This window comes from Prenolepis imparis, unplaced genomic scaffold (genome assembly GCF_030444845.1).
Source record: "Prenolepis imparis isolate NDT839.2.m4 unplaced genomic scaffold, iyPreImpa1.0 SCAF_12, whole genome shotgun sequence".
Lineage (NCBI taxonomy): Eukaryota > Metazoa > Arthropoda > Insecta > Hymenoptera > Formicidae > Prenolepis > Prenolepis imparis.
Window position 1 is genome coordinate 9,253,593 of NW_028141170.1, and position 22,597 is coordinate 9,276,189.

At 32.6% G+C, this 22,597-nt stretch overlaps 2 protein-coding genes across 3 annotated transcripts; one reads left to right on the top strand and one right to left on the bottom strand.

Annotated features, from left to right (window-relative positions):
- Positions 1-30: 30 nt before the first annotated feature.
- On the bottom strand, positions 31-22,391 carry Cad96ca (tyrosine kinase receptor Cad96Ca). 2 transcript variants are annotated; one of them, XM_083051656.1, is made up of 9 exons: positions 22,297-22,391; positions 20,150-20,313; positions 4,331-4,581; positions 3,772-3,884; positions 2,286-2,691; positions 2,019-2,195; positions 1,461-1,811; positions 1,076-1,381; positions 31-794 (listed from the first exon to the last, which is right to left on the bottom strand). In XM_083051656.1, exons 3-9 carry the CDS (start codon positions 4,547-4,549, stop codon positions 558-560), a joined length of 1,809 nt encoding a protein of 602 aa, XP_082907782.1. In that variant the 5' UTR covers positions 4,550-4,581; positions 20,150-20,313; positions 22,297-22,391; the 3' UTR covers positions 31-557. The 2 variants fall into 2 exon arrangements, with proteins under 2 accessions (XP_082907782.1, XP_082907780.1); XM_083051654.1 differs by lacking the exons at positions 20,150-20,313; positions 22,297-22,391 and adding an exon at positions 17,694-18,956.
- Positions 20,105-22,357, top strand: LOC145943964 (uncharacterized). Its single transcript, XM_083051884.1, has 5 exons — positions 20,105-20,191; positions 20,537-20,802; positions 21,095-21,347; positions 21,581-21,746; positions 22,035-22,357. Exons 1-5 carry the CDS (start codon positions 20,105-20,107, stop codon positions 22,355-22,357), a joined length of 1,095 nt encoding a protein of 364 aa, XP_082908010.1.
- Positions 22,392-22,597: the final 206 nt, after the last annotated feature.

The window sequence follows — 22,597 nt, forward strand, 5'->3', positions numbered from 1 at the left end:
AACAATATTTTAACTCGATACATATATACAACTTCATGATATGAATATTGATCAAAGTATTTGCAAATACTTTTCATCGATTTATATAAACATCCTGAGAGAGAAAAATTCCACATTTATAATAAAATATAATTCTATATAATTCTATATATTTATATTTAATTATATATGGATTTTTTCCCGGGAACGACATTTATATCGACATTTATATTATGTTTATATTTTCCATTTTTAATAAAAGTTACATACAAAATCATGTTATATATGTACATGCGCGTGAGTATTTAACAAAACGATCAAACAGTCTTACGCCGTAGCAAATATTAAAGTTCTATCTCAAGTCATTCTTCAACGAGAGCAAATAACACATTAAACACACATCATTACGAAATACAATATTATGTTTCGGTCAATCCTATATAATTTAATATTTCTTGTCGGCTAAAAAATAATATAAAAGTCCATTCAATTAAATGATAATGTTAATTACAGAAACGTCTTATCTATTCAACAAGAGTCGAAAGTGACAACAACGTTCATGATCACAATCACAAACTTCACAATTTTTCTCCGCTGAGATTGAGTACATTATAATATGAGTGATCTGGAAACCTATCGAGCTCGATATAATCCGTTTCGTCGAGTAGAAGACCTTCGGTTAGGCTAACAAGTTCGGCGAAGGATGGCCTGCAAGCCGGATCCTTGTCCCAGCAATAATACATAATATTATAGAGCTCTCTTTTACAGTGTTCAGGTCTGTCCAATCTATAGCCCTCTTTGATTCTTCGCATCACCTGCAAAAATGTAAGTATTTTGATATAAAACAAACATTTCGGTTGTCACGATTTTAATGAATTTAATTGATCTTTCTTTCTAATTATGTTAATCTCAATCAAATTATTTTTATTTAACGTTTCCTTATTTCGCTTAATATATAATTAAATTTTAGTCAATTAAATTTTTTTTATGTTATAAATGTGTATTTTTCAATTTAATTTCAATTTAATTCAATTTATACAAAGCTGCGTGATTGAGAATTTTACTGAAATTTTGGATACTTTATAAATATTCTTACTTCTGCGGCGGCTAGTCCGGGATATGGTGTCGATCCTAAAGTCACGATTTCCCAGATCAATACGCCGAAGCTCCAGATGTCTGACTTGACAGAGAATATATTGTCATATAGACTCTCGGGTGCCATCCACCTGATCGGAAGTCTACCTTCAGATTTTCTCTCGTAAATCTGATTGGCTGCCACATCCCTGGCAAAGCCAAAGTCCGCCACTTTGCACGCGCGATTCTCATCGATCAAGATGTTCCTGGCGGCCAGGTCTCTATGAATGATACCTTTCGACGCTAGGTACTCCATACCTTTGGCAATCTAACGCAAATGAATAGCAAATGTGAAAAGTTAAGTCGACTGTAGAGATTTAAAATACAAAGCTTTCTCGATCGTTTACCTGATATACAAATCCAGTGAGATCTCTGGAGGTCAAGCCTGCGCCTCCGTGATTCCTTTCTTCTCTGGAGGCTCTGAGGAAACTCTGCAGCTTGCCGCCACTTACATATTCCAGGATGACAAACATAGGTTCACGCTCGGTGCAGCATCCTAGAAGCCGCACCACGTTGGGATGAGGATCTAGGTTCTTCATGACCCGCAATTCCTGCGCAAGGTCCAGCCGCTCTCGTTCGGTAGCGTTCTCCTTCAGAGTTTTTACCGCTACTATCGTGGGACCAGAGTTGCCATCGATGTCCAGAGCCTCGCACTTCCACACTTGGCCGAAGCAACCCTCGCCAAGGATGTTGAAAACCTGAGAATAATTAATTGCTAAATTAAAAAACAGAGAATAAGAGAAAAAAATGATTATTTAATTGATCAAGCTATAACTAATCAAAGCTTATTTACTTAATATAAATTAGTGTATTTAACTAGCCAGTTAATTGTTCTATTTGGGAGCTTAGTAACACATCCAAGAATTAATTATCAATTGTGAAAATCAGTGATGATGAAATATTACCTTCAATCTATGCCTGGCAAACTCCCACTTATCCTCCTGCTTGCTCTGAATGCCTGCTTGAGATTCTTTCTCCCACGGCTGATAACGATTGCTGCGAGCCTTTGGACCTCGCCATCTTTTCAGGATGAGAGAAGGATCGTCGGATAGATTAGAGACGCTGACCGACGCCTGTTCTTTCTGAAAATCGTAGAACACTGTGTGATTTAAACATCTGAACATTCTTCTTTTTCTTTTTACATTTTTTTGAATAAATTTTATTTCACGTACCGTGTCCGCCTTGGATTTGCGGCTGTCGCAAAATCTGTTCCTCAGGGACCAGGCGCCCATGCCAAGACCCAGGACGAGAGCGCATCCGGCTACCACCGGTATCAGAGTCATTGCCATATCCTGCGAGGGTGGCGCGGTGGAGGGTGCGACTTTCGAGCTCAATGCAGGACCCTCCACCTCGTTCACCTGGACGCTCTCCTCCGTGACGGTGCCAACCGTACTACCGCTGACGTTGTTGTCGCTCTCCTTGGTTTTCGTCCTCTCCAATTCGAGTTTCGTAGTTTCAGGATGATACTGCTTCGGTGGCAAAGGAGGCAAAGGTGAGGGGAAGCTCGGTAGATTGGGTAAACCGAGGAAGGGCGGTCGTATTCGGCCTCCGGAACCGTGTTGGTTTGGAAAGGGTGTCCTGTGAAAAACGGAAATCATTCTTTTGAGACTAAATATAATAAATTTTTTGATTGAAAAAAATATCAAATAAAATATAAAGTTCAATAGCATAGTTCATAATTATGTGCTTTTGAAGCTAGTGTTTTTAGTAGCTTATATTTATTTTGTTTCTCAAAAAATGCTTCAACAATTTTACAAAATTAGCATTCTGACTTTTTACATAAGAAACTGATTTTTTTATAATATAAATACTTTTCTACATTTTGCAATTTTTGTTTGATCCGTCCCTGATCGTTAACCAAGTGGAGCATGAATAATGGAACGAATCACGGCTGGGTCTCCTTTAAGGTCGAGTATTGTTTTTTATCATTTATGAAAAAAATGCCATTTTTTGTAAACACTCAATAGAATTTTCACTTAGATATTAATTGTTATATCTCTAAATATAAATTAATTTTAAATTTATAGAAGAAACAATAATTTTATGAGAAAATAAATTTATATCAAATTAGAATAATGGAATTAATTATATGCAATGTATTTTTATTTCTTGCTAAAAAAGACTCTTTTATAATACTTAAACTTTCGTCAAGAAAGAAGTTCTAATAAATATAGGTTGCGAGATTTAATAAACATTTTGGATGTATGAAACGAAAAATTGAAACTCAAAAATAACATAAAATGAAAAAGAATTATTTCTACTTTAGTTTTTTGTTATAAATAAAAAATACAACATAAGAGACACCAGAAGTCCATATGTTGCATTTTATCAAACCGCATTCATAATTATTATTCGACCGATGTACATAGATTAGAAAATATGACTATTATTAATTTTAAAACATTTTAAATATTATATATATATATATTTTTAATATATATATTTTATAATTATATATATTTAAAAAATTAAACTTTTTTTTACAAATTTAATTTCTAAGATTGATGCATATATTTTAATTATGGAGAATTTTCTACATGTTTATCTTTCCAAAAACCAGCGTTTAATTACGTCGAACTTTTTTTTTAAATATGGATGCACGATAGATTGCAACGAGCTATCGAAACTGCTATAGTATATGTGTACGTGAACACGCACCTTGTCTTTCCCCGATTCGGTGCCGATGCGTTCTTGATGTTGACGTAAACCTCAGTCTTCGCCGTGAGCTGACCATCGGAAACGGTCACGTAAAGGAACAGGTTCTGGCCTCCCTGGAAAGAGAAGAATGAACAAGAAGCGTAATTCAAACGCCTCGACATTCGAGCATTCGCCAACACCGTATAAGTAGACAGGTCGTGTTTTCATCCAATATCAAAGACAACACATTACATTTTTTTTACAATACATTTTTCCAATAAACTCGAATTTATTTAATCCATTGCATTCGATTCTGCGTTCGACAATATATATGTTACCACAATTTATTTAGAATATGCATATATTTAATTAGTCGGATACACATTCTCTAATTTACATCACGTGTCTAAAAATATTACTCTCATTTTTTATATTTCTTCATCAAAATTATATATATTTATTTTATTATTTTAAATTATTTATTTTATTATTCTCGAGACTTTTTTAAAAAACCCTGTACTGTATTAAAATTTTAATACAAAATATCATTTTTTTAAATAATCGTCGATAGTATACTCACCCTTCCTTTGAGGGTCTCGTTGAGAAAGACGGTACCGGTGCTGTTGTCGATGAAGAATGGCAACGGAGGCTGTGGACTGTCGTCCCCATTGTAATTGTGCCCGAGAGGTTCCAGACCATAAGTCAGCGTGTCCTGCTCATTGTCCTCGGCGCGAACCCTGGTCACGATGCTTCCTACGGGTTCGTTGTCCGGAAGCACCCAGTTTCGATCCAGCCACATTATGGGCGGTGTATTGTCGCTGAACTGACTCCCTGCAAGTATAAAATATAATTGGTTATTCAATATAGCGATTTGCGACTTAAAAATTTTCAAACTTCGATATTATAACATTTTACAGACATGAAACTTTGTGGATCCGCGAATAATATTTTTTGACAGAAATCAGCTGATTTCTGTCAAAAAATATTAGTAAAGTGTTAATATGCTAATTAAATTTTAAAATAATAATATGCTAAATATATTTAAATAGTTGTAAATAATATGTTATAATACCTTATCCGCGAATAATTTTTTTTGACAGAAATCAGCTGATAACTGTCAAAAATATTAATCGAGTTTAAAGCATTATAACATATATTTACAACATATTATATTATTTTAATTTTCTTAACATATTATTATTATTTTAAAATTTATTTAGCAAACGCCTTATTAATATATATTGATATATTTTAATATATAAATATATATATATATATATATATATATATATATATACTAATATATTGTATTTTTAACTTTATCGGAGATTTGACATTTACATCTGCGTATGCATATTTAAACTCTTCTTTTTTTTCTCTTATCGTCTTAAGTTCTGAAAAGTTTTTTTTTAATTTAAATCATTACGGTGATTGTGTAATTCCAGACTAAGATATTAATTTAGAATTAGATAGAATAGATTGAGAGGATATTCAGTTCGTCGGCAATCAATGGCCCCCTCGTCACGGAAGGTTGACAACGCGACTGAAATCCCGTTCAAATCGGCTTCGATTCCTCGCAAGCGAGAGCTCGTTCCTTTACACGCTCGAGCTCTAATTAGCCGCGGGTTTACCGAACGATAATGAGAGAGAGCAGCGGGTGGAAATGCGCGCGCACCGAGAGATCGGCCTTGATATGCATTCCTTCCTGGATTTCGAGTTCATATCGTCAAGTAGACTGTGACCCTCCACAGAGATTTCGTTCTACGCATTTTCGGCTACGCGGTTTCTTATACGCATAATTAATCTCTTTGAAAAATTATTCACGTATATAAATTCAAAATTATTATATATAAATTCAGAATTGTTCATGTATATATATTTTTCTTTCTTAAATTAAAAAAATTGTAACGCTTTAAACTATAGTTCGAGAAAGGAAAATTCTGAAGAGAGAAAAATATATCGCAAATGTTTGAGAGATTTCAATATTTTAAAACTTTTTCTATCATTTGTATCTCGCATAATTAATGCTAACGCACTGTCTTAAGTACTATTTTACAAAGCACAGTTGAACGAGAAAAGCAAATAACTAGACCTCATCGCGACGTTCCACATCAGCTGATTGCGCGTCCCCGACAAATAATCATTTCGTCATATGATTTCGCGGTAATCACATCCCAACGATCATTTCTTATTAGGAATGATCGAACCGGCGAGTTATGCTTAGAATAGAAAGTCAGTCTCGGTGAAGAGCGTTATGATACCAGCCGGCCAATCTTGATATGGCGCGAAAGGCGCGCATATATACTAAGAAATAGAAAGTGCATCGTGCAACAAACAAGAACGCGCTCGCGATTTGTTCAAAATTCAGATCTACTTCTCATTAATATTCTCATCAAGGAACAATTAACGGATTTTAATCTTCTTTCGCGTTGCATGCTCTCTTCTCACGAATATGATTGACGTCTGTAATTTTGCTTCTGCTATTACGCGACTCGATCCTTCAGAATGTCCTAAAAAATCAATATTTGCTAATATATTTAAAAAAAAATAAAATTAAGCTTTAATTTAAACTTAATCGAAGAAATTTATGAGAAAAAAATTTAAGAGCGAAAAGGATTAAAGAAGATTTGAGACCCATCATCACCATTGCATAGCTTAAAACTCTCTTCGCGATGCATCTCACGTTTCGCAATGTGGGAAAAAAAAGATTACAATTAAACGACTTTGTTTTCGATGTAATAACAGTTCTCTCAAGTCAATGAGCTTCTGTCAGAGAAGGCACGACGAAGATGTGTTTTTTTTTTTTTTTCGACGAAGAAGAGCGACGTAAGCGTGACGATCTTTTCATAATGGCAGAGAGCCGGCTTCACTTGGCGCTCTTCTCACCCTTTGCGCCGCCGTAATCATAGCGATTATTCATGAGAATATAGCGCACACAGTAACTGTATTCTCACAGTGCAGTGACTTCAATACCGCTATAAACGCGTTTGAGATGAAGTCGGTGTGCGCATTGTAATGCGATGCGCCGTCATGCGTATTCGTATCAATGTCAATCGGCGTCACGATCGGATGAAAATAAAAAAATTCCTCACCGATCGCTCGCGAATAAGTGTATATTAACGAGATGACGTGGAATAGTACCGTAAATCGCGGTCACACATTGTCGCACGACTAAGTTCTTGATACACAATGTTACTATTTTTTCTCTATTTACTTCAATATATAGATATGCGATGCTAAGAAATTGTGCAATTAAAAATGAAAATGCTGATGTAGAGATAAAAGATCGCAATTAATACGCTTGCTAGTAATTAGCAAGTCTTACAAAATTTCCTTTTTAAATTATAAATATATATTAAATTATGAATACATTTATTTATAATAAACTGAATGTGAATATCTAATGAATACTCCTCTGACAAATTTAGGATGGATTTTTATATCGAACAAGATCATTTATCGTTTAATGTAGCTTAAAGAAATTTTAATGTGATAGAATTTTTTAAATTTGATCATAGTTATAATAAGCTTGATAATAATTAGCAAATCTTACGAAATTTTCTTTTTAAATTATGAATTATATATTATAAATATATATTAAATTACATATATGAATATATATTTATTTATACACTGACTGAATGCGAATATCTGATGATCTCTTCTGATAGTTGATTTTTATATCGATAACAAGATCATTTCTCGTTCAATTCATTTTAAATAAATTTTAATTTGATAGAATTTTTTTAATTTGAGCTTGATAATAATTAATCTCATAAAATCTCATAAAATTTTCTTCATTTTTAAATTATGAATATTATAAATATATATTAAATTATAAATATATTTATTTATATAATGACTGAATGTGAATACCTGATGAACATCTCTTCTGACTTTAGGATCAATTTTATTATATTGATAACAAGATCAGTCATCGTTCAATTCGTTTTAAATAAATTTTAATTTGATAAAATTTTAATTTGTAAAAACTTAGAATATATTTAAACATTGTGAAAAATTGCGATATATAAACATATATAATTTTCTGCAATATTACAAAGTATTCAGAAAATACATTATTAAAATTCTGAGTGAATGTCGAATTGCGGAGAGAGAAAAAGAGAGGACAGAGGACAGTCTATATAATTATAAAAAAATAGAGAAAATTATGCTAGATTATATAAAGAGAGCATTCTCCAATGTGCGAGTGAGCGCCGATTTGCGTCAATCACGATTGGGACTTTCCTAAATCGCGACCGATTCGAGCAGGTTTCGGGTCGTTATCCTCCGGATGTCTGTGACGTGTCTAATTGCAAGATGTAAAAGACGGATGTGCGGTTCTCCCGGACTTTCTCGGTTTTCGTTCGCGCGTTTTCTACTTTTAACGTCGCTACGAACGACGAGGAGGACGAGAAGCCGAGGTTATCGTGAAGGTTGCGAAAGATTCCCTCGCGAGGAGAAGTACGAAGAGTGTGGTGGTCGAGTCCGGCGATGCGTCCCAACACGGAGAAAGTGGGACGATGAAAGTGCGATCGAACACGGCTCGCTCGTCCACGTCGTGTTTGTGTATATCCGCGTGAATATATGCGTCTGTCGAGAGAAGAAATGGAGTCCTTTTCATTCCGGTATAAATCGTATATATCGTAATAATGATAAGCGACGCGTGTCCCTATAGAATTGTCCGTACCTTGGATGATCAAAAAAAAAGTTCATTCGCCTATACGTGGATCGATGTGATTCTATGCACCTAGGATAATTGAAAGCCAACATTGGTACCCTGTTGACTACTGTTATTCCAACAATATTGACGTATAACGTTAACGGAGTGTCCACAATACTATACTGTTTCGTTGATACGAATCACGTATTGTCCTTGGACATTGAAATCTTGGTGCTCGCTGAAATTACTGGCAACGAGCTGCCCTACTTCTTGGATGACCGATTAAAGGAAACTCTACTGTTGCTCTCCTCGCAACATGAGAGGAGATGAGGGGGATTTGCTCTCTCGAAAGAGGCAGGTGGAGTCTCTCAGGCCTTTCACAATGGTCCTTGGGCGATTATCTCGGGAAAAATGGAATGGAAAGTACTTTGCTTCCATTAAATTTAATTTAACAATAAGTTAAAACTTTAGAGAATATAATTAAATAACTTGGATCAATGGAGAACATAAATAAATGAATAATTAATTTAATTATTTTAAAAGTTAATATAAATAAATTTAATTTAACAATAAGTTTAAAATGTAGAGAATATAATTAAATAGCATGGGTTAATGGAGAAATAATTAATTTATTGTTTTAAAAATTAATAAAAAGAAATTCCACTGTGTTATCAAAGCAGAATATTAATTAGTTCTCAGGTAAAATTAATTCGTGAAAAATCTGCTTCGTTTAAGATTCTGAAGAAAGATTTGTAATTAGATTGCATCTGTTAATTCTCTTCGAGAGAAACTCCACTTTAATTCGAGAGAAATTTATCCTATCATTAAGATAAGAATACAAAGCGTAGAAGCAAGCAAGCAATTTCAAAGTTTTCACAATATTTTTTTCAAAATTTTCCTCTTATAACGGATAGAATAAAAAATATCTAACACGTATGGTGTTTTTCAATCAAAAAAATTGACACATCTTGAAATCTTGAAGAAAGGATTTTCACTCTTTATTAATATGCGTAGAAAAATTCACTGTCATCGAGATGACAGAATGTCAGGAAAGAGACAGGCAGAAAGAGTAGGTAGTAGATAGAATTTCAATTTCCTTTCACAATAATCCTTGAGAGCAGGTCAATAATAATTATTCTTCATGCAAGACGAGGTAAAAAAGTGTCTCACTTCTGCAAGAGTTTTGATTCGAAAGATTAACTGTGCGTAACCTTTGGAAAGAGTTACAGTTAGCTCAAATTAAAAAAAATTATTATTTTCGGATGAAGAAATTCTGATATAAACAGAAGATGTTATTTTTCTGTGTATAATGTTTCTAATTTAATATGTCTTTTTGCTTAATTTAATTATTTTTTATATAAAAGGAAATGAGATATTTGAGAACAAAAATTCTGTGAAATTAAAATTCATTCACTTATTTTTTATCGTACGGTTAATATCATATTTTTGATACTCTGCTTAATTTTTCTCACACTGTTATAATCTAGTCCTCAAGTTATTTATTCAACAAGACATCATTAACTGTTTCCGTGGATTTTTTGAATGTGTCAAATTTAAGAAATTGAGTCTTATATTAAATGCAACATAAAGAGAATCGGTCATTTTGCATGGCTAATTTTAACGCATTCGCGAGCTACTTAGCATATTAAGGTTTCTAATGGCTCTTCAATAAATCACACCGTGTGTTCAATAATCTGCGCTGCAAGCGTAACATTTAGTTAAACCGCGAAATGTTAAAGCTCGTCTCTCTTTGTCTCTCTCTTCGAGACGAATAGGACAACATCGGGAACATCGCCGATGGCTCTAGACAGGCGGTAGCTCTCATCACTAGAGCTGTCGTTAATGGCTAGAAAGTCCGGCCCCGTGATTTATGCTCCGAGAGCTCGTTTCTCTCGCGAGAGCTCTCGCTTCGGCAAAGACAGGTGTATCGGAAACGGGTGAAGCTCGGAAATTGATCGGCCGATCGTTGATCGCAAATTAGCTGAACGGCCGAAGAGATGCTCGTAATTATTAGCCATCGTCAATCAACAAATGTGTCTCGATTCGTGCAATTCAATGCCTATATATCACGGACAAATTGCCGCCTCATTACACGTTTAGACGTATCCTTTCGATAATTACTTTTACGATTTAAATGGGAAATCATAGATGTGATGGTATGATGATTAAAGAATTTAATAATGTGTATACAGTTAATTAATCCTTAATTTTAATACAAAACAATATTTATTTATTTTATTATTTAGAGTAAATCAAATAAATAATTAATTAATCAAAAATAATAAGAAAGTAATAAAATAACTAATAAAAAAGGAATAAAAAATAAATTTAATAATATAAAATAATAAATTAATTGCGGTAATTTTTTGTTGAAAAAATACTACATTTTTACACGATTATTTTATACACGATAAAGGGATTTCCAAGATACGGAATGAGAGGGCAGGTGCAGTTTTCGTGTGACTCACCCGGCGAATGGTGCAGTGATAAAGTAATGCAAGACGTGCAACAGGATCTGAAAGTGAACCACTCGATTTCCGTCGTTGGTCGCGATGGATTGCAAAGCCGAGTCGGCGATGTTTTCTCGATACAAGTTACAACCAGCCGCTCTTACCTCTTTGCCTTTCAAATACTTTAGATCCGTTCCGAGAACGATCGTTCAAGCAGTTCTTGAGATCAATTTATCATCAATCTCAGAAGTACTCTTTAATGATCTTTTTACTATAATATTCATTCTTACATATATTTTTTTCGGAGAAATTTATTTTATTGTAATTTTATTACTAAAGATAGAAAGGAATTGAATGGTAGAAACTTGACATTTCACCGTCAATTTTCTGTAAAAGTACGGAACGCGCAAGTTGTCGCAAGATCGAAAAAATAAATGTCATAAGCTGTTATACTTATATCAAAAAATAAATAAATTTTAATTTCACAGAATTTTTGTTCTCAAATATTATTCCTTTTAGAAGTGAGACACCTTTTTATCTCGTCTTGCATGAAGAATAATTATTATTGACCTGTTCTCGAGAATTATTGTGAAAAGAAATTGAAATTCTATCTACTACCTACTCTTTCTGCCTGTCTCTTTCCTGAGATTCTGTCATCTCGATGGCAGTGAATTTTTCTGCACACATTGAATTAATAAAGAGCGAATCCTTTCTTCAGGATTTCAAGATGTGTCAATTTTTTTGATTGAAAAACATCATACGGGTCAGATTTTATTCTATTCAATTTTCTAATCAATTCTCTATAAAAATACGAAACGCGCAAGTTGTCGCAAGATCGAAAACCTCCGGAAAGTACGCGGCTTCGACCAAGGTCATGACGTCATTGGAGCAAGTATATTTCCGGGTACTGTAGATGCCGAAAGAGGCCGTGCATCTCTTTTTATTCCCGTCATCTCGGTCCGACCGTGTGGAACCGAGAGTCGAATCGAAGCAAAGCCGGGGAACTTTCACTTCACATGGTGAGGTCATCGTCGGTCCTTAAATATTCTTCGGCGTGACGCTTCACTTTCATGCGCGACAACGCCTTCGAGAGTTGAAAAAAAAAAAAATCAAACGAGCCGACGAGGCGCGATCGCGTTTTAACGATCTTTACGTAACATTCTCGAGAAGACTTCGAGAGACTCTTCCTCCCCAGAATTGTCACGCAGTAAAAGATAAGACGCGGCTTAATCTTAAGAGGAAAAGTCTTTAGCTCAGAAGAGTCCTCCATCATCTCGCAATTTATTTTCTTCAAATATGATTGAGAAATTTATAAAGTAATTCAGAATATTTCTCCATTTAGATTTTTTTTTAAGTAACATAAAAATGGCTGATTGATTGAAGAACGCTTAATAAAATAATAATCTGTCGTATTTTTCTACTCTATCTAGATGTTTCATTCTTCTTTTTTTTCTCAAGATTTTGTAAAATTCTGAAAGCACCTATTGTACAATCGCACACTGTTTAATTGCGATAATCCGATTCAAGTCTTAGCTAAAAATAGTGGCTGACAGGTTATGCAAATTCCTGTGCTAACACCAGCAATCCTTTTGCACAAATTATTACAATAGCTCTATTTTGCATATATGAAATTCTTAGATATTTAATACATTAGTTTTAAGAAAATTCTCTTTTGATTCCACTTGTTTAGGAGATTTAATCTCAGAGAAATAATTATATTATCGACATCCTGTATTCGTTGTCAAGATAATTGCAAGGATAACGAAACTGTTGCTTGCAACACTCGCTTATAATACAAGTGGATTTTTCCTTAACATAACATTGATAAAAATGCATGAACAAGCGCAAAAGTAGCCTGCAAAGCCGAGGAATTGTTTAGAACTGGTTACGAGCAATTTTTATCTGGTGAAAAGGGTACCCGCATAAAACGATTTTATATGCACCGCACCGTAATAACACGTTGCATTTGCATTCGCTTTGGTGATGAGCTTATTGCGCATTAAACCGAAATTATTAAAAGCGCATTTATGCTCGAGTAAATTTCTGTTCCGAGAATTTAAAAAATATACTATTGCTGTATAATATTAAATTAAAAATTAAGTAGAAAAATGTATAATGTAAATTAAAAAAGAAAATATAATATGCAAATCTCATAAATATATATAATATAAATTAAGAAACAATTTTTTTAAATTTAGATTCTTTATATATAGATAAAATCTATCTTGTGTGTGTGATTTTATTTTATATGATTTATATTGTATATATATACATAATTTATATGTATATAATTTTATGCTTTTTCTTTTGATTTAGGTTTTTGTTTTGCTAATGCTATTTTGTAGGACTAATCGGTTTTTTTTTTCGGGAAAAACTTGTTCTCCACAGCAATCAGAATTGCAGAAAAGCTAGAATAAATACATCCTGAGCTATAAATCGCGATATGACGCGCGAAGAAGACGATGGCACGAAGATGCGCTATTGCGAGAAATTCTACGAGTTAATGGAAACGCGTTTGGTCCCTCCATCTCGACATGGTCGACGAGTCTTGGTGTCAGTGAAGGTTAGGTATGGGTTCTTGCTCGGTGTCTGGTGACCCGGTTTGTATGACTGTCTCTGTACTTGGACGTTGTTAATATTCTCGCGAAAAGTACCGAGCCGGATAATTTTCATACAAGAATCTTTCACTTCCAATTCTCGTCTTTTTTGAACTACCCATTTTTTTTATTTACAATTTAATAATTTATTTAAAGAACATTTTTAATTAATTATTGCATCTGACCACTTGTTAAAGAATAATGAAATAAATAACAAGTAGTACATTGCAATAATTATTTTTTTTCGTGTAAACCCCTTCTTTTTGCCTTCTTCAGTAGCTGATATATAATAAATTCCAGGGAATTTTTTATCAAAAATTATTCTATGATTTAATTTTCTTGGATAAAAACAATTATCTTATTCAAAAAATACAGTATTGTTGCAAGAATATATTTCTCTTCTTGTAGTGCTCGATTTGAAAACAAATGGAAGGCAGAATAAATTAAATTTTTTTACGAAATCCGCAATGGTGTTCGTAAAAGAGTAAAACGATACTAGGAAAAAATAATTTTTTTTTTTTAAATATTATAGATGAAAGATCCATAAGTAAAATTCATATTTATTTCTCATTTGAATCTCTATCTAAAATAATTCACACAATTTATTCCAAGTTTGTGTATCTTTTCAACTTTCATAATAAAGCTTAGAAAGTGAGAAATATATGTTCTGCCTTTCTGTATCTCCTCTAAATATATTAATAAATAACAGACGAATTATATATATAATTATATTATATTATCACTTGTAAAGCAATTTTCTATTATTTTAAAAGTATTTGGATACTAACTTCTTTGCAATAAAAATAATTATTCGATCAATTATATAGTGTTCGATCCATCGCAGTTATACTACTTCTCGAGCTATTTCAAACACGAATATTCGCCTTTGCCTTTGAAAAGGATTAAACCAAGGCTTCTATTGTGAAGCCTGACCGTCAGTTTTTGCAGAGTGTCTGCGTCCTGATTATGCGACCGCCAGGTGCAATGTATTAATACCTGCGTCTCATGAGTTTGCGATCGTGTCACTGCTTCATCGTGCTGAGAATAAAGTTTGTCCTCGCACAATTGCACGGATTTCCCTCAATTTTCCTTACCGTTTCATTCTCATACTTTAACATCAAACAGGTTTCGATAAAAAAAATTTAATTCACTCTATATCTTCCATTTTTTTCAAATCAGACACATTACAAGAAGAGAACTATATACTTGTAACGATACTGTATTTTTTTGACCAAGATAAATTATTTTTTGCCCAAGAAAATTAAATCGTAGAATAATTTTGATAAAAAATTCCCTGGAATTTATTATATTGTATCAGCTGCTGATGAGGACGCAAAGAGAAGGTTTACACGAGGCCGATGCCAGTATTTCTGGCATGCGTAGATTGTGCGTGCTTTTATTTTTCCGGTGGATACTGTATGTACACACTGTGCGTGGCGAGAATTGTGCTATACGAACTATTTTGTGATACGAACTTTCGAATGATATTGAAATATTCAAGCCACGTAGCTCGAGAAATTCTGACTAGTCCAGCGCTATAAAATTTATATAGATCAATTTTTCGAATATTAATATTATGGGAAAATATTGCATAAAGTAGAAAATTATTTCGCGATAATGTTATGATACAAGAAAATTTAAGAAATTACTTAATATAAAAAAATTAGAAATTATAATCGATATAGAAAATTAAAATGTAAATAAAATTAAAACTGACAATGAAAGAAAAAAGTGCTATAGTAACTTAGAAAATTATGTATTTGTAAAGTGCTACATTTTATTGAGAAAGACGGTTAAATCATTAATGATTGCCCTGAAAGAAGAGATCGTATCAAAGTAGCTGTAATTATTTGCGAATAATCTCAAAACCGCTTCCTGGCTGCCGTTAATTATTCTCCGAAAGATTAATCATGTCAAACGTCATGCATATACATGAGATTGACAAGATATGCAATATATATACTTATGTACGTGATTTCAAACTTAGAAATGTATTTATATTTTTGTATTCTAGATTGTTTGCTATATCGTTTATTCTCTGCAAAGAGTATCAAATAAATTGTGTAAATATATATTACACATATATAAAAATAAAAATATAAAATATGAGTGTTTCTTCTCTTTAAAAAATATAAAAAATATCTATTATATAGAAGTATCGTTTCATAAGATCGTTTCATAAATATAATTTCTATTATCACTTTAATAAGTAGGCTAATCACACATGTCGATCGATAAGATATTTCAATTATTTAATCACTTGGAGTTATTTAAAAGATACTTCGTTTTATTGTCATTTTTTGCGCGAACTAAAATGGCGATGGGGCTTATCTTACAGGATGCACTGCCAGGGATTGAATTGCAATTACGAGGTTCGATTGCAACTATTTGCGCACTCGACTAATTAAAGTCTTTAGCGTTCAAGCAATTGTCGGTATGTTCATATACATGCAAAACATCCTGACGGATGAATTGTCCTGTTCCTCTTGTTGCATTCCTACGCTCGAACATACATATCTCGTAATCGTGTCGCAACTGTTACCACGCGATCGATTGCTCTCTGGCTTTCTTCGGCAATTATCTGAGTTGAGAAAGAGGGATTTGACAAAAGGCCGACTTTGAAAGGCCTTGACAAGACTTTCTTGTGATATTATGGACTTTCTACTTGCTCAAATCTCTTTCCCTCTCTCTCTCTCTCTCTCTCTCTCTCTCTCTCTCTCTCTCTCTCTCTCTCTCTCTCTCTCTCTCTCTCTCTCTTCCATAAATCTAAACAAATTTAATATATAAAATACCAAACAATATTATCCTGTATATCGGTCAATTATACATATATATTTAATCATTCTCGATAGTGAGTGGATGAGAGAGAAAGAGAGAGAGAGAGGGGGGGAGAGAATATAATATTTATTATTATTAATTCTTTATTATTTTTTAAAGTTTTACATGTATGTAAATTTAGAATTAAAATTTATGATAATTTAAAGATGAATTATATCATATTTAAATATTTATATTATATGCTCATGTTTTAGAAAAACATTACTAAAAAGATATCAATAATAGGTCAAGTTTCAATAGGGCAATAGGGCAATAGGGCAATAGGGCAATTTAATAGGTAAGTCATAATTAAATTAATATAACTGTTATCTACATTTTATTGTGAATTTATGTATAATTTATTTAAGAAATATTAAAAAGATCTTTAATATAATTATTTTTAAAATTTATTAAGAATATTTACAGAAAGCTACTGTTAAGACAAATAAGCTACTGTGTAAAACCGTGATGGGATATTATTGCTGCACGAAAGGTGTTTGGTCATCAAACTTTTATTATAACACATCACAATTTCTATTAGAAAGAGCATATGCAAGATCTGTAATGAATTGTAATTCTGCAATTGTTGTATTTCGAAATAGCCGCTATTTTTGCAAATAATAAAAAATTATCTCTTTCTTTCTCTTTCTAATAAAAAAATACGTCACGTGTTTAGATAATAATTACTCTAGTATCTTTATACATGCGAATGCGCGCAGCTTTCTCCATGACATATTAGAAAGAAAAAAGTATTTGTATAACTCATCTTATTAGATATAATATACTTTGCCCAAAAAAACCGCAATGTGCAATATTAAAGATTAATATTTTTTAAAAAATGTAAAATTAATCAGTAATTTCGAAATTATCTCGTTTGGAATTATCGCGGATATTGTAAAGATTCTTGCTCCAAGATTATTGCGTCTATAAAAGAATAGTTTATAAATTCCACGAGTATCACAAATATTTTTCATCTTAGATATCTTCGGTTTCATGGAATGCTTGTGAAAGATTCTCGATTTTTTTATCCCTGATTTCGCAATTGCTGCTTCATAGATCTCGTGCTATCCTCTTAAAGCACATTATTGGCTTTGTATATTTCGCAGATATTTATATTTACTGCAATGTTCCACTTTTTTATACATTCTTTATTCATTAATTGTTGTTTATTAATATCAATTAATCAAAGTAATCATAACATAAATTTACAATTAATTCAAATTAAAAAAATTTTTATTTAATTTGTAGAGGAGAATTTAAATAAAATTTAAAATTCTTTAAATTATATTTAATTTCTCCTCTATAAATTAAATTTAAATTTTTTTAAATTTAATTCTTTAAAAAACATATTCAGGCATATAAATATATCTCAATCTGACAGCCGGCGCACATCGCGGAATCTTGCATTGAACTCACCAGCGCCCATCCAGAGGCAGAGCGTCGCCACGACAGGCAACCAGACCGACATCGCGCTACATCGATGATCCACGACAATGATGATCTGCGAGGAATCTTACTCCATTCGACACGTCTCATCCGATTTTCGCCGCAATCTCGACTCGTCTCGATATATTATTCACAAGAATCACTCTCGGATATTTACGAGATCCAGCACGCGCACTTATTTAATCTTGACATCTGATCTATCCATCTAATCTCGGTAAATCCACATTAAAGCAAATTGTGCGATAACCGGACTCCTATAAATGTGGTACTCCGAAGGAGAAGAAATCCAATTCGATATCAGCAGGATCGAAATCGAGATCAACCACGCGAAGACGATTATTCAGCATGAAGAAAGCGCTGAGAGTTGCTGATAAAATCAGTGGCTATCCTTGCATCACATATATGCTATCGCTCTTATCGCTATTATATTTATTATTTATCTATTTGTGCCACGATTCCTCTCATCGATCGTGCGACTCTGCTCTGGTTCTGTTTCCTTTCTGTGGATCTTTTATACTCATAATTTCTTCCGGTATATCACTGTGCTTTCACTAATGAAGGAGCTGCGGTATATTTTTTGGTACACATTTCCCCACATTTCTATTCCGATAAAATGTTCCGGTCGATCGTTACAGCGTTAGGGCGAATGAGTTTAGTTCATAAGTAGAAGCGAAAATGTCACTCATCGCGAGTCCCCGACATATCGCGTACACTTTATACAACTCTCTCGGAGTCCGATGGCGAACCAGCGATCGTCGCTACTTTCTCTCGATCCTTGAATAGTTATTTATTTATCAATCCAGTTAATTATTTCAATATCGATATAACGCAATAATTTTTGACAATCTCGTAATTATCTAACCGTGATTAATTATATTATATTCCAATTTAATAATATACTGATAAATATATTTATCAATCAGCAATCTTTTATCAATCTTTTCGGAGTACTGATAATCAATTATTTAAAATCAATTTTTTTTCACGACTCTCACATCGGGTTCGGTGATGCCCAAAGACATCGCGGTCCCGGGGGCCGCTATGAATCTTCAAGATCGCGATGGCAAATATATAAATCTTGGAGAGATCTCACAGATATATTTGAACATACGCGCCTCTCGGATTTTTGGACGACGAATTGCGCACTAATTGTACGTTTTGCACATTCTCGCGCGAAATGCACGTCAGATGCACGTCGAAAATCCTCCAGAAAGACGGATCCGACAACGACTGGCGAACGGAACGCCGAAGACTGCGGGGCCGCGACGTCGCGACCCGTTCCCCGACCGTGCTCGACGAACTGGTACAGTGATGTATACAAATATGGGCCTTTTGGGCCCATGTGATATAGAAGAATTGAAATATATTTGGAACTTTGGAAAAAATTGCAAAAAAATTGGCGAAAAATTAGATGCAAAATTCGAAGAAAAGCTCGCCATATTTAAAATCGAGTCGTATTTCATCCTTTTTTTATTACTATTGCTATTATTATATCGAGAATTGTCAGAAATCGTAAAAGAGCAAAGCTTGAGAGAGAACCGTTCTTGAAGATTAAACCGAGAGAATTTGAAAAATAAAATTCTCGGGAATCGCGATCTTATAGAATAAAATTGTTTGTGTAGAAATATATATAGTTGCAATTAATTTAATTATATATCTCACATAAAAATGAAATTTTTATATTTTTAAATAATAATTGTCTTATATATTTAACTAATTATTAATTAATTAAACACAATTTTAATGCGCCAAAACCAACGGGCGCCAAAACCAACGGGCGCCCAAAGTCATGAAGATGATGTAGATCTGGTAGTGCCGTCATCATCATCGTTATCGCGATTGTCGGCCGGAGAAAATGAGCCACCAATGGCGTAGAATTCCGTATTTACAATCAATTCAATGGCGGATTTGCCGTAAAATTAATAAAATATAATGTTTTAAAACTTAAAGAAGATTGTTTAGTTCTCAGTACAATTTCTTTTGACATTTATTTACATGAAACACGTGTATTTAGACCTTAAGAAATTATCCCCTTACTGATAAACACAAATTTTAATTTATAGTATTTAAATACGATAAAAAATAGCAAACGGCTGTTTAAAGAATATTTTGTCAATTTATTTATGTTATCATTTGATTCATAATTTAATTTTGCTTCTTAAAAAAGAAGAAGCTAAAATAACATCCTATACATATTGCAGATTCTTAAACAAGCGACAACGAAGTTGTCCATAGATTGCAGTCAAGGATTAATCTCGATATTCTCGATTGCTCTATTGAGAGGTAAAAATAACCCCGTTGTAGAGAACGAAATAAGGAAGTATTCCATCTTTTTCGTTTTCCAAAATTAATCGGTGTAATCGCGATTTTATTATAATGTGATGGATACGTCTAAAGTACAAAGACACAAAGACTACGGTACTTGCCTGTGTTTCTCGGTGATGGGTCGAAGAAAGTTCAGGATCTCGGTAATTACAATTGATGAATCCTTTAATCGATGAATCTGTTGATAAGTAATTGTCCTCACATCCTCTCTTCTCGTGTTGCGACGTTGCGTTTACTTCCGCGCTACATTTTTAGGTAATTATCTCTATAACAATAATATACAATATACAAATGTAATAAATATATATACTCATTTAAATATATTATAATAATAAAATCACATTTTTAAATGTATTATAATAATGAAATCATTGAGCATATATTTATATAAACATCTATTGCGTATTATTAATTAGTTATATAATTTATTATTAATTATATACTTTGTTATTAATTTTAATAATATTATTAAAATCTGCTTTTCTAAGATATGCGCAATTAGCTCCCCGGAAACGGGCGATGCATGTAGTATTATGTCGGCGAGGAGAAAATATTCAGCGATTTCCGGCACAAAAAATTTCAAGAATACTTTCCCTTCACAAGATAAAAATCCGATTGCTTCGACAGTATCATCGAATTCGATAAATGTCGTAAAAGATTATATGCCCGATGAATTCGTAATAATCCAGAATGATCCCTTGCGAAGGACGAACTCGAATAGCGAAATCGATTATTGCGGATTTCCTTATTACAGGTGTAATTTTATTTATTAAGACTGTACAGATGTAATTTATGAAACTTTATGATAAAAAGAAACGCATGTCATTTAGTTTCCGAAAACATTTAAATTGAGAATATTATTTTCAATTAATGCAAAACATTTTAATTGAAAATATTACTTTTAATTTAAATCTTGAAATTTTTATTTTTTTTTCCTTTCTCGCTCTTACTTTTATTTTTTATATTATTCTTTCCATTATTTTATTTTACTGACTTTCGATAAATTTGTAATTGAATAAAGAAGATTTTCGTGATTCGTGTTACAGAAGTAATAAAACTGACGACTTTCAAGATGCTATTTTAGTCAAGGATGTAGGAGTATCTTGTAATCTTTTAAATAATGATACGATTGATTCCGATATACCGATTTCGGGAGTTGAGAGTTACCTCGTTAGACAACTTAAACTCGAGTACGATGAATTATCGAGTATCACGAAAAAGATAAACGCGTACACCAAGGATATTTTAAACAACTTAGCATCGAGATGCAGAAGAAAAGATCAAGCTCTTCAAAAATTGGTACAAAAATTTAAATAATGATTTAATTTTCAATTAACTTCTTTAAATATATTAGGTTGTTCGGAAAGTCATTTCGTTTTTTTCACATACAAATTGTATGTGAAAAAAACGAAATGACTTTCCGAACAACCCAATATTTTTTATTAATGTATATCCTTTTATACCAGCGACAGAGTTAATAATTACAGTCAAAACTCGTCATTACAACTTTCTTCAAGAAGCTTTTATTACAGCATGTATCATCGAAGCATGTAATGACATCGCAATGCATGAGCGGAACTGGAAAATCCTGTGTAAAATTAAGATTTTTCAACAATATGGAAAGAAAATGTCGAACATCAAAAACTGATATCAGTAAAAGTTTTGCTAAAAAAGAAATTGTTAAAGAAAAAATGCACGGTAATGTATTAAAGTCATACATATTGAAGATGCATAATTAAATTATTAATTAAATAATAATAATTATTATTATTGATAAATTAATTATAAATTATTTTTAATTAAAAAAGAATTATTATATATTATATATAATATTAAGAATTTTATTAGAATTATTATATTATTAAATAAATAATATTCTAATAATAATAATTTTCAATTACTATTTATTAAAAAATATATATATATGAGATTCTCCTAATTAATAAATAAGAATTTAAATGTTTCAATATACATACTTGTTGGCAGGAAATAGAAAGACGAGAAAATCACGCGCGGAGTTTGATAAAGCTTTCGCGAAAGAATTTCTCGAACTCTCGCCGAAATACGACGGTATATTACTTCGTAATTATCTGATAACGAAGGGAGAGAAAGTATCCGGCAACACGTCGAAGGCGTCTTTACGTAAAACCGAAAATTTCACGCCGTCTGACAGATTGTGCAAGGACCGTGGCGCTGATAAATCTCACGAGTCCTTCTATACAAGCGAGTGTAACCCTACAGTGCTTACCAATTGGCGGGAAGTGTCATCTAGACGGAAATCCTCGAAAGTTTCCGGCAAGTTGCGATGATGCAACTTCACATTTAACTCGCACTCAGAAAAAGCTGAAAGAATTCGAGAATAATTTAATTAATCGATTTGATTAATTGTTAGATCATATTTTTTGTTAAATTATTTTATTTATTTTCTCATAACATTTCTGTTGATTTTTATATATATATATATATCTAATTGCTTTCTCCTGATTTTTTTGTGTGAATATATGATCAGAAATGTATCATTTTCAAGTAAATTAATAAAATATATAATT

Bases quoted from the DNA above. Each gene is read 5' to 3' on its own strand.
- LOC145943964 (XM_083051884.1), top strand. From the start codon at position 20,105: ATGGATACGTCTAAAGTACAAAGACACAAAGACTACGGTACTTGCCTG. The intron at 21,348-21,580 runs GTACAAAAATTT...CTTTTATTACAG, and splicing joins ATCAAGCTCTTCAAAAATTG to CATGTATCATCGAAGCATGT. The intron at 21,747-22,034 runs GTAATGTATTAA...ACTTGTTGGCAG, and splicing joins TGTTAAAGAAAAAATGCACG to GAAATAGAAAGACGAGAAAA.
- Cad96ca (XM_083051654.1), bottom strand. From the start codon at position 17,745: ATGTCGGTCTGGTTGCCTGTCGTGGCGACGCTCTGCCTCTGGATGGGC. The intron at 4,582-17,693 runs GTGAGTTCAATG...TTATACTTGCAG, and splicing joins CTGCCTCTGGATGGGCGCTG to GGAGTCAGTTCAGCGACAAT. The intron at 2,692-3,771 runs GTGCGTGTTCAC...CGTTTTTCACAG, and splicing joins CCGAATCGGGGAAAGACAAG to GACACCCTTTCCAAACCAAC.